This window comes from Mastomys coucha, unplaced genomic scaffold (genome assembly GCF_008632895.1).
Source record: "Mastomys coucha isolate ucsf_1 unplaced genomic scaffold, UCSF_Mcou_1 pScaffold20, whole genome shotgun sequence".
Taxonomy (NCBI): domain Eukaryota; kingdom Metazoa; phylum Chordata; class Mammalia; order Rodentia; family Muridae; genus Mastomys; species Mastomys coucha.
The window spans coordinates 111805549-111817976 of NW_022196903.1; the positions used below are offsets into that span (position 1 = coordinate 111805549).

Consider the following 12428-nt stretch of genomic DNA (forward strand, 5'->3'; position numbering starts at 1 on the left):
CCAATCAGATTTCCGATATCAAAGATGATCACGGTTTTCTTAGAATGTCAGCTGTACCATTGGCACCTAATTGCCAACACTCCTTGGTCAGAGGAAATGGAAGCAGGGCATGAAACCAGTGGCCTCATTGCTGACTTACAGGCAACTTGAGCTTCCTGGGGAACATCCACAGGCAACAAGATGCCTGACCACTGTCCATTATCAACTAGCCAGATGCATTTAGGTACATGCTCGCTTGCTTAGTGAAAAATCCCAGGCTGGGTTTTCTATCAAAGCCCTAATCTCTTAAGGGAATCATCACTGTATATGGGTTATGAAGTTCACAACAGGCCTCCTAACTGAGCAACAAAGGCAGCAGCAGAAGCTGTGGGCCTGCTCCACTCTCAGAAGGACAGGGTGCACAGAACAAAATGGAGTGCATACATGGTTCCTGAAGGAGGTGTGCTGGACGGGGTCCTCAGCAGCCAGAGAGATGCTGCTGAGCAGGATGAAGAAGAGGATGAGGTTGGTGAAGATCGTGTCGTTGACGATGCGGTGGCACTGCAGGCGGAACCTACGTGGGAAGGAGGGAGAGAGAAACACGTCAGGAAAGATGAGTACCCCTCGGGCCTCAGGAGCCTGGCCCCCCTCGGTCCTAATACACAAGCAGGATGACTGCAGTACTGCTTAGCCTATGGTGTCCTAGTGTAAACAGATGTATGAGAGGCAACCACTGGCCAAGTAGGAATTCATACACTCAGACCTGGAGAGGGGAGTAACTGGAGACCGTTTGATTTACACTCCAGGACTCTGTGTCCACATAAGGTGTGGGAAGCTGGGAGCACTCAGACCTCTCCTGTAGGTGGGATGCACTAGGTTTGGGACCAGGAAGAAACAGAGTTCCTCCCTCCCTTCCCCACCCCACCCCATCCCTGCCATCCTTACACACCTGTTGTTTGGGCTGAAGATGAAAAATGCACTGGCTTCTGGCATGGGAACTGCCTTTTCCTTAAGGTGCAGCTCAGACAGGGGCCGGGGGCGTGGCCCCACAGGCATCTCTGGCTCCTCCTCATCCTCTTCCCCTATAAGAGAAAAGCTCCATTCTCAGCAAGCTCACACTCACGCCCACCTCTGCGCCCACTCCCAGACACATCCTACTGAGGATGCATCATCGCTGGGTGCCTCTGAACTAGAGGATGCTGATCCAGGCGGATGCTCTGCCCCTCCTCATGAGGCTATCCAAGGCCACCTCTGTTACAGACACCCATTGCTGGAAGTATATAGTACTAGGGGCTGTATGCAGGATGAGCAATGTGTTCAAACTGTTCTGGGTTTTAAAACTGAAAACCCCATATGCTTGGAAATCCCCTAGTACTGAGGGAAAAACAAAACAAAACAAAAACCCAGACGATTGGTTACCCTGGTTGAAAGGTGCTAGAGAACAGGCTGGGCAAGCCCAGGCATTGCCTGGAGTTATTCATTCATCTTAGCTGTAGGTGTGTAAAGGGGATGGCTTAGCTTACTCATGGAATACCTCATGGACAATTCTATTTTTTTTTTTTTTTGAAGCACCCATTGATCAAATGAGGGAACTTACTATTGCCCTGTAGCTAAATTGACATGGCCACCAACTGCCTCCTAAATATTTATTTTTATGCCTATAAACAAATGTCACTTTCAGCCATTAATCAGAGAATCTTTTAATTGCAATGAATGGTGGTAAATGTAGAGGCTCAGCCTCTGTATGCGCTCAGCCCTAAATAGGACATTTATATTTAAGACTCGGGGAACACGACAAAAGAAGGGATGGAAGGAATCCGTGAGCCTGAAGTTAGGAAGAAGAGCTGCAGAACGTTATCTCCTGGGTATGACAGCCAGTGCAAACAGGATCCCACACACAGCAGCCAAGGTTGCCTTTATCTGGTCTGCATAAGACTGGGCCTATCATTAATCAATCATGGATAGGGTGAGACTCATAGGGCTCTACCTCTCCCTGCTGATCTACCGGCTTCATTGGATTCTGGGTAGAGGCAGTTACTGTCTTCAGCTGTATTCCCATGGAAGAGCCCACCAGGCTGCAATACCTACTTCTAATACCACACTCATCCAGGCAGCTCTGACCAAGCTCTACATAGGCAGCTCTGACTAAACCCAGTGAGTCACAGAACCAAACAAAAAGACATGAATGTAGGGAAGGGGGCGTGTATGACAGGGATGGAAGGGGGCAGAAGAGGTAGGGATGGGGTAAGAGTGACCAGAATGCACTACACACTATATTCATGCATGAAATTGTCACGCAACAAATTTAATTAAAATTCACTTCTTCAAACTTAACAAGTTATATTTCAATACCCCCTGTATTTCCCCAGGACTTCTCAGAAAACAAGGCAGGGAGAGTAGAGCTCAGGCAATGGCAAGACTGCTGTGATCCCGAGGCTGCGCCCTGACATCAAGTGAATGGGCTCCTTCGCTCTTCTGGCCAGTGGTGGACTTTTGGGAAACTGGAGTCAAACAGTTCCTGCCTCACAGGCTATGGGAGAAGGTACTATGTGTGCCTCTGGTCAATCGTTCCTGGAATGCACAGCCTGGGAAAGGCAGCAGTAAACATGGCTCCTCTAGAAATGCCTTTGTCTAAATCATGGCCCTGTTTCTTTCTGAATACGGCTCTTGCATTTGGTCTCCCTATGCTCGCCTAGGATGGGATCATAGTAAAAGTGCAAGGATATTTCAGAACACTGTCTGGCATACAGCTGGAGCTGTGGACGCGTCATCTCTCACACTAGCATCTCTACCCACAGGACAGATGCTGAGCATATGAAATTAGTGATCAGCATCTTCCTCAGTCTCATCCCTCCCCTGATCTGAATCAAAGTATCTACTCAAGCCCGATCATTTCCTGGCTAGCAACTTCAGTGAGGTGACTCGTGACTCCAAGCACACCCAGCATTCCAGAGTACGATCTTAGAAACAGTGTCTTTGCAGATGCGGTTAATTATGACCGACTCTGCCGGGCCATCCATCTAACGGTAGTCACTCCTACAAGAAGAGTTAAAAGCACACACAAGTTAGAAGGCCATGTGAGTAAAAAACGGAGACAGAAATTAGCATGGCTGGTCTGTTAGATGAGTACTTCTGGCTACCACAGGAGTTAGGAAGAGGCAAGCAAGGATTCGTCAGCAGAATGAGGACGGCTTTATTAAAACTGATGTCAGACTTTAAGTGAGAGAGAACGAACTTCTTTATTTTAAGACATCCAGTGCGTGGTTATTTCTTTGGTCCCATGTGCTGTGGGCTAGGCTAATGCTCTCTGTCTTTGAGCATTCCTTCACTGCCTTCTCTGCAGAGCTGACAAGGATGTCAGTGTAGACACACGGATATGAGAAAGGGGCTTGCAGGGGAGAGGGGAGGGGACTAACAAGGCTGGGAGGCAACCGAAGAGGGAAGGAAGCAAGAGTAACCAGAATGCATTATATATGGATGAAATTGTTAAGGAATCAATTTAATAAAAAAATTCCTCATAAAATTATTATACCTCAAACTAAAAAACAAAAAAAAATTCTGAAAGAGAAAAAAACAAGAAAACACCCCCCCAAACCATCCAACCAATTGACCACCCAACTAACCAACCACTCAACCAATCAACCACCCACCCAATCAACCACCCACCCAATCAACCACCCACCCAATCAGCCACCCAACCAATCAACCACCCACCCAATCAACCACCCACCCAATCAACCACCCACCCAATCAACCACCCAACCAATCAACCAACCAACCAATCAACCACCCACCCAATCAACCACTCAACCAATCAACCACCCAAGCAATCAACCACCCACCCAATCAACCACCCAACCAATTAACCAAATAACCAAAGAGACCCAGACACCTCCTAGTAGTCAGGAGGCAGAGGCACGTGGATTTCTTTGTGAGTTTGAGACCAGCCTGATCTACAATGTAAGTTTCAGATCAGTCAGAATTATGCAGTGGGATCTTGTCTCACAAGCAAAAAGCAGAAAGCAATAAACAAAGATCTCATCAAAAATTCTAGCCAACTTAAAAAACAAACAAACAAACATCCAAAATCAAATAAACAAAAGCCCATCATATTTTCCCAGAACACAGGCTTCAGTACCCTGAGTGCTCCGGCTTCAAGCAGTGACCTCCACACACATCCCCTGTCCTATCTTACCACACCTGTTTATGTGGTGCTCATGTGGTCTGTGGGTAGAACCCAGGGCTTTGTGATGGCTGACAAGCATTGTACCAGGTGAGCCACACCTCCAGCCAGGAGACCTTTGTTTTGATAATGATTAAATTTCCACACTTTTGTAAGCAACATAACCACAGACCCCTTCCACCTACAACCCAAGGCCCATGTTCCCCTTCAAATGACCACAGACTCCGGCCTCTGACTCTGTGAACAATGAGGCAGCCTTTCATCCTTACAGAGCCACTATCTCTAGTTTATTTCTTCAGTGACAGGAAGCTGACCATCAGAAAAATTAAAGGGGTGTCAAGGACCAAGAAAACTGACGGCAACTGTCAACACTCTATTCAACTTAGAACAACACAGCTCAAAAATCACTGTCACCAACATAGGAGCTCTGCCATCCCTCTGACGTGCAGAACTGTGTGGTGGGGGTTTCAAGCTTGGCTGCAGCTAGGAATGCCTGTGAAAAGATTCCAGTCTGATTGATCCCCCGCCCCCAGTGTACACAGGACTGCAGCCTACAGGCCACACCAGCTTGGGATGGGCCCTTCTTGGGGCCTGATCTAGTTTTACTTGTCCTTTCTGCTCTCACTTTAGGGGATTGCTGAAATGTTTTTAAAGCAACTTCTAAACACTTCAGACTCTAGACATAAACACTGTAGTATTTTAGAAACAGAATCACCACATTATTATACTAACACGACTAACCAAAATCTACTTAAAATAAGTTAGCTCCTAGCCCATATTCAATTTTCTCTCCATTATCTCAAAAACATTTTAAAATACAAATTGTTTATTGGGGATATAGATGAAATCTTTCCATTACAGTGAGTCATTGTCTCTAGCAAGTCTTTAATAATCTATGCAGCCTTCCACACACACCCTTGAGGGTTTTAAGGCATCAAACCCTGGACACACTCTGCTCTTCGTTATATGTGAGCCACAGACACCAAATCCCATTTCCCCTGAGGGGAGAAGCAGAAAGGGAGCTTCCAGGGAGGAGGTCTATCAACCTTTGAGACCCAGTAGGAAGCCAGTGGAGGCAGAGCAACCTGGAAATATAGCTTTGCTTAAAACAAACGTGGCTCCTCGCCATCTCCCTGGGTTACCAGACCAATACAGCTTGACCTGTTTGGAGAAGAAAGGTCATTCAAATCCACAGTCATTTGCTGCGAGTTGACTTCAAGCTTGGAGTTTGTGACAGATTGGCAGCTCGAGGAAGCAAGCCTAAGGCTTATGCCAGGATAGGGCTTCCAGAAGCTGGGAATGTATACAGTGGAGGGAGAGCCAGGACCTCCAACCTTAAAACCCTCCGAAAGGAGACAGCCTGTCAGTCAAGCATCAGACAGAGGCACAGCATGGAGTCAGCAAGAGTTCCTCTTGCAATGAAAGACCCGAGAGTATTTTATGGAACCACAAATGGGACATCTGTGATGGCAGCTGTCCTCATAGTGAGCAATGCCTCCTGGGTAATGACAAGATGGATTTTGGATTGACTATTATTAGGTGAGCATAATGCAGCAACATATGCTATAGTAATAAAATATGCAAGTTGACAGTGATGGCAATACACACGGTGTAATGAAACCTTAGAACACAGCGGTGGCGTAGGCACACGGCTTCTTAAGCTGTGGGTCATGACCCCATAAGGGGTCTTATAAATGAACGGGGGGGGGGTGTTAGAAAAACTTTGCCCATAGTGAACGGTTTATGAATGTGCTGTTGCCAGAATAGGATTCAAAAGCAAAGGTGAGACATGAGAGGAATTGGAGGTGCTCTGGCAGTACTTGCTCATGTGTCACACAGCTTCACTGTAGTCTAGGTTCTAACACCCAGCATGCACTTCCACTGTGAGCGCCACCACCCCATGCTACGCCAGCAAGTCATGCCTGAGACACTGCAATTCAGATTTAAAACCATTGCTAATCGGAAAGTACATTCAGAATCTGTGGTGGCCAAATCATACTGGTTTAGTTCAAATCATACTGGTTTAGTTATGGGAAACAGGTAAAATTTCACTATCATCATTCCTCTAGTGTATGAATCAAATTATCCTTGGATTCTCATGTGTTAGAACGCTAGATTTTAAAAATTGCTGTAAGAGTTGCTGACTTGAGTGTCATTAAAAAATTGAAATTAATTTTGGTTTGGGATTAGGATGACATTTCTAACGATCCCTATATCTGGGATCTATTGTTATCCCTATATTTGGGATCAAAGCATAGGTCTATTGTTTTATACTAAGTTTTATATGAGATAGTATTATCAATGACAATTTAAAATAAAAATATTGATCAATTATGAGAACTATTGAAGATGTTCTGTGTCCTGCAGCATCAAATATTCAGCCAAATTTGTTTCTTTATATAAAATAAGCCTATCCATTTCATTAGTATGAAAATTTGCATTAGTCTTTAATAGCTGGTCAAATTATATGTATACGGAAGAATTATTTTATGATAGTTCTTTATGAAATTTATTGCTATTAGAACATATTTCATTTGTATACTTGAAGTGGCATAAAATTTCCTTGGTTGTGGCTGAAAAAGATGGCTGAGAGGTTATGAGTACTACACCTAAGAGGACCTGGGTTTAAGTCCCAACATTCACATGGTGACTTACAACCATTTATAACTCTGGTTCTAGGGGGATTCAATACCTTTTTCGGTTTTTGTGAGCACTGGGAATGCACACAGTATATAGATATCCATGCAGGCAAAACATTAATCCACATAAAAAATATTTTTTAACAAAATGTTCTCTTTTGAGTGAAAAGAGAACACAAGTGGAAAATGTCATGCCCCTTTTAGGGTGGAGGAATGCTGAGGGGCAGATCACGCTCATGCTCACACTCTCATGGAAGGAGTAAGTTCTGCTGCTCATGGTGGAAGGGAATGAGCCTGCAGCTCACAGTAGCCTGGTCTTCAGTTTATGAAGAACTAGATAAGAGATGCTCAAAGTCTCCAAAAATAGGGATATAGAAATGCTAATTACCTAATTTGATCAGTGTATGTCATACGTGGAAAAGTATACCTCTCTGCGCTCCAAAAAGATGTGCAATTATCAGAGGCTAATAAATATTTTAAATATGTTTAGCCATGATGGAAATGTTAGCTACCCTAATTACACATGGTGCACGCACTGAATTACCATTGATGGGGGAGCTAAACTCCCTCTTAAAGAAAACCAATAAAGCAGTAATTTAAAAAAGAATAAGTCAAAGTAATTGTAATTTAAAAACCCTTCTTCAAATATGGTATTGTCTCTCTTAATATTATAATGAAGAAACCCGGAAGAACATTTCCCTCAGTTGGCAGCAGGTATTACTCAAGTCCAGGTGTGAGAAGCTTAGTGGGAAGGAGCTGGCAGAGGAAACTAGTCCCATGGACCCCAGTGCTCGGCCACTCCCCGATAGCTGAGTCTGTACTCATAGGCTTTCCAGTCTCAGGGTCAGTACCTGCAGTGTCTGGGTTGGAGTGGGGACTCTTATCCTCATTTTCACTGGGCTGGAGGTCATCCATGTTGATCTAGGCAACCAAGGGAGGAAGAGGAAAGAGTTCCATTAGATGTGTGCCGGGGATCTTGGGCTGAGAGGAAACTTGGAATTACATCATAGTTCAGGGCTGAGCTAAAAAATAAACATCTTTGTCCCTGTACCTTGCAGCGACCCTCAGAACATCAGAAAAGGCTGAGGGTTCACCAGTGTGTGTGTTCTTTTCTCTCAATTCTGCCTGTCACCCTCTACTCCCCTCACCCATTCCTTCTCTCCCTTTCCTTCAGGTAAAGGACAGGAAGACCCTCCCTGACTTAGTGATGGTCCCTGAGCCCTAAGGAAGCCCCTCACCTTGGTAGTGGGTGGGGATTCTCCATCTGCCGTAATGGACTTCAGTTCGATTTTCTCCTCTTTGCTCTCCTCCACTGCTGGCTTCTCCATCACCTCCTGTTTCTTTTCTGGGCTGGCAGTCCTGGCCGGTCAGCAGGAAAAAAACCCAGAAAGGGATGTTTACTGGAATGATAGTGGACAGTGTAGATAGGAGCTGCTTTGTGGTCTTCTAGGGGCACAAGATCAGCCCTGGGTCTACATACTACCTTTTCTCTAGGGCACATCCCACTTGCAGCTCCACTGTAAGCTGCACAGGGCTGGGGCACCCCCTGGTTATCTGGCACACATCCGACCTCATCCAGAGCCTTAGCTGTTCCCCCTTTAAATCAGAGGATTCTGGGCCTCAGTTATGATTGGCTCCTAGAGGACCTCTGCTCAGTGTACAGCGGAGGCATGGCATATGACCGCCCTTGCTAGATAATTATGAGATGGGATGTAGAGCCTTATATTGCCTTCCTAAGACCCCAATGGTACCCAAACAGTGAGAAAGCATTGTTTTCTGAGCTGGAGTTGGGTTTTCTTCCGAAGGTGGCTTTTCCTTCTCTCCTCTTTGTGTTCTTATGGGTTCTCTTCCCAAAGGATGGCGACCAGTGGGGGAAATACACCGTCTTTTCAGAGACCACAAAGCAATGACTAGGAGCTTTAGGAGAAGCCACATTACTGTAGAAGCCTCACTCTAGCCCAGGATGGCCATCAGATGGGCACCAGTGCTTTCTCTCAAACCAGTGGGGATGGCATTCTAAGCTTAGAGGGTTACCTGGCCAGCTTCTTTCTCTCCTTCTCTTCTTCCTCTTCCTTTTGGGCAGAGGTCAGGCTCTCCGCATCAGCCAGGTTGTCCACCGCAATGGCCAAGAACACATTCAGTAGGATATCTGTTTGTGTCCACTCTTAAAGAAAATGACCCTTGTTTTTTGGGAAGAATGATGGCCATCAGGGATGGGGAGAGCATACGCATGCAGAAGTAAGATTTGCCCAAGACAGACTGACTTCTCCTCTTTCCCAATCATCCTGCATACTGTTTGGAGCTTTCTAAGTGGTTGAGAGAAGACTGGCTTTGTGGATAGGAGCAGGGCAGGTCTGAGGCATCAGCCTGGCCTTGCTCTTCCATTGCTAGATTTCATCATTTCATTTTACCACTGAAACAGCTGGTTCTAACTGACATCACAAACAGTACCATCTCTAGGAGATTGCTCATAAGACCTACTCACCCTAACAGGGCACCAAAGAGATGGCTTAGAACCTCTGTCAGCTTTTAATGTGAACCTGTGTATACAAACACCCCTAGAGAGTCTGACTAGAGCTGGCCAGACTAGAGACTTCTTCACTTAGGCAGGCATCTGCCTGTCTCCCCCACCCTGACAAGCCCTGCTTTTCCACCAACAGAAGTACTATGGGCCAGAGAAACCACAAAGAGGGGGTAGATGAAAATGTCTTAAGTTATTAAACCCCATACCCAGCCCAGGGCATTCATAAATTTGCATCACTTCCTACACAGAGCTAAAATGTCACAGAAGAGGGGTTTGTTCTAGAAGACTACTGACCCTTGACCCTTGACCCGGGGACACAGGAGGGGTCTATTGTGCATTTTCCCAGCCAACTCGCTGAGACCCTTTAAGCAATACTTCCTGTCCTTCTGTTGCAAGCTCAGAGTGCCTTATCAGAATGCTTAGAGCAAGAAGTGTTCAGATTTCAATTTTTTATTTTATTTTATTTTATTTTTTGTATAGAATAGTTTATTTAGGGCATGGGGAGGGGAGTTAAGAGGGTAGCAGAGTCAGAGAAAGGCAGAGAGAAGGCAAGAGTAGAGAAGTAGGGGATGGTCATGACCACATAGAGAGGGGGAAGGGAATGGGGAGAGAGGGGGAACAAAATGAGAAGCTAGGTAGAGAAGCAGGAGTAAGCTCAATTTATTTTTTAAATTTAGAAATATACGTGATGGTATTTATCTCGAAGACAGGGCCTAAAACACATCTTTATGTGTGTGTGTGTATGTGTATACATATATATACACACACATATATGTATATATATATGTATATATATATCTTTTACACATACTTTGATACCATCTACTGTATAAAAACCTCTAATAATGTTGTATATGAAATGCTCATGTGATTTTCTACCTAATGCAACCTATAGGCACTTAAAAGGGTCCAGATATTCCATATTGCATTGTGGGATAGGGATGCTCTTGCCTGTCTTACACTGTAGATATGCTGAGAAGGAAGGCCTTTGATGTGCCAGAGGTTCCCCAGATGACAGAATGCCAATTTTGTCTGGAGGTGGTATAGTGCTCTTGATTTCTGAAGTACAGATACTAAGAATTTAACTCAAATTTTGGGCTGGAGTATTTCTATTTTATCACCCAGCTCTGGACTCCACTCTCACAGGCTCAAACAGTGGGAGAGAAGGAAATTCGGGGGTGGGGGTGGCCCTGGGGTCCTGTCCCTGACTCAGATAGGGAGGGAGCTATCAGGTCCCCTTGGTAACTTGTGCAGCTCTGCCTATGACCTTAGCCCCAAGGACAGCTTCACAGCGAGGAAACTGATCAATGCAGTGGATCTGAGTAGGTTCAGAAGCTCTGGAATGAGCAGGGCACACCCCTCCAGGCTGCACAGACCACATGCCTGGAGGCCTCATTCACTTAGACTGTGAGCAGAACACACTTCCTAGAGAGGGGTGACCCAGTTCAGAACTGTGTGGAGCACTGTCTCCTGTGCCCCAGCTGCAGCCTGCACCCAGACCTACACCATGGCTCAAGTGGTTCTAGGCCAGGCCACACTTCGTTCCAAGAGCTGTCTTGCCCAGCTAGCCTATGGATGGGCAACCATAGCACAGAGCCCTAGCAAGGGCCTTGGAGCACATGCATGGCCCTGTGCTAAAGGCCGAGTGGGGGCAGCAGGGTTGGGGCAGCATCAGCACCAAAGGATACAATTTCCACAGATGAAGAGGATGATGAAGTAAATACAGACTAACATCCCTGGAAAAGAGGGGCCGCCATAAGCCATGATCCCATCATACATCACCGAATTCCAGTCCTCCCCGGTCAGGATCTGAATGACACATTCCCACCAATAAGGGACACAGCGTTAGACCAACAGCAAACCCCCAAACTCCCCTGCCCTGCCTGTTCTGCCCTGCCCTGTCCCACTGTATTAACAGAAATGTCCCAAACCTCATTTCTTCCTTGTTCTGACTCCCAATTATTCTTAGAAACCACAAGCCTGGGAAAGTTAACCCCTACCCACAGACATAGTACATTGCCACTAGCAAATCAAGAGGGAGGCTCTGTGGTCAACACAGAATACTGCTCTTCACATAGAGTATAAGAGATGGCCATCATTAGTTCCCTGGGTGGCAGTATCAGGTGATTGTGATCTTGAGGACACTGACAGGCCACATCTATGTCTATTAAACAGAATCATCTGGCACCATCATCAAGGTTTTAGCAATATATAAACATTATTCCCTCTGATCTATAAATAAATATACTTTCAAACTCAAATACATGCTATTCTAGCTCCATCATATGCCAAAGCATTTGTGAAAGTATGGCTTTGGACCAGCCGTAATTCTTCCTGCGGCGAGGATGTGGCTGATGGGAGCCATGGCCAAGCATTACAACATTTGTAAATGGATCAATTACGTTGTTTTATCATTAGCCTGTCCACCTATACAGCTTCATGGAGGGCTGAGAGACAAGACATGACAGAGACACCCTCCAGGGCTGATCTAGACTGGCGTCATGCCTGGTGAAAGGCACTGCTCTCACCACCCCCACCTTTTCAAGGCTGCTTCTTGCCCACCTCCGACTTCACTACTCATCAACCCTCCCAGTGAAAATGGCAGCAGAGCTCATACCTGAAACACAGTGAGGAGAGACTGCGGGAAGTTATCAAACGTGCTCCTGCGGGTCTGCATCTCATCGAAGTTGAACTTGCCTCCAAACAGCTGCATCCCCAGGAGGGAGAAGATGATGATGAAGAGGAAGAGGAGCAGCAGCAGGGAGGCGATGGAGCGCACTGAGTTCAGCAAGGATGCCACAAGGTTGCTCAAGGAGTTCCAGTACCTGAGGACAGACAGGGAGTTCAGCTGCTTCTCCTCGGCTATCCTCCACCACCCCTCACCTGTGTGCCCTGCAGGTCCAGCACAAAGCTATCAGTCCCTGATAGCTCCGATTTCTGGGCTTGGGTAGTGGTGTGAATGCGACTCACAGGGTGCGGAGCAGTAAGTTTAGCATCAGTTAAGAGGCTACAATAATAAGGAGACAGGGCTCAGGGACCAGACGTCCCCACTCACTCTGCCAGCTGCTGATGCCCTTGGACAAGTCATTAGCTCCCCCCCCCC

At 46.1% G+C, this 12428-nt stretch overlaps 1 protein-coding gene across 36 annotated transcripts in view; it reads right to left on the minus strand.

Annotated features, from left to right (window-relative positions):
- Positions 1-12428, minus strand: part of Cacna1c (calcium voltage-gated channel subunit alpha1 C) — a 529265-nt gene that overhangs the window by 84424 nt on the left and 432413 nt on the right. For 19 of the 36 annotated variants that reach the window (XM_031383153.1, XM_031383144.1, XM_031383150.1 and 16 more), the window contains 7 exons: positions 11943-12150; positions 11014-11134; positions 8836-8950; positions 8040-8160; positions 7653-7722; positions 929-1061; positions 424-553 (listed from right to left, as the gene is read on the minus strand). In XM_031383153.1, coding sequence (XP_031239013.1) covers positions 424-553; positions 929-1061; positions 7653-7722; positions 8040-8160; positions 8836-8950; positions 11014-11134; positions 11943-12150 — 898 coding nt within the window. Of the gene's footprint in view, positions 1-423; positions 554-928; positions 1062-7652; positions 7723-8039; positions 8170-8835; positions 8951-11013; positions 11135-11942; positions 12151-12428 lie in introns of all 36 variants that reach the window. The other 17 variants (XM_031383157.1, XM_031383127.1, XM_031383136.1 and 14 more) reach the window with 1 other exon arrangement.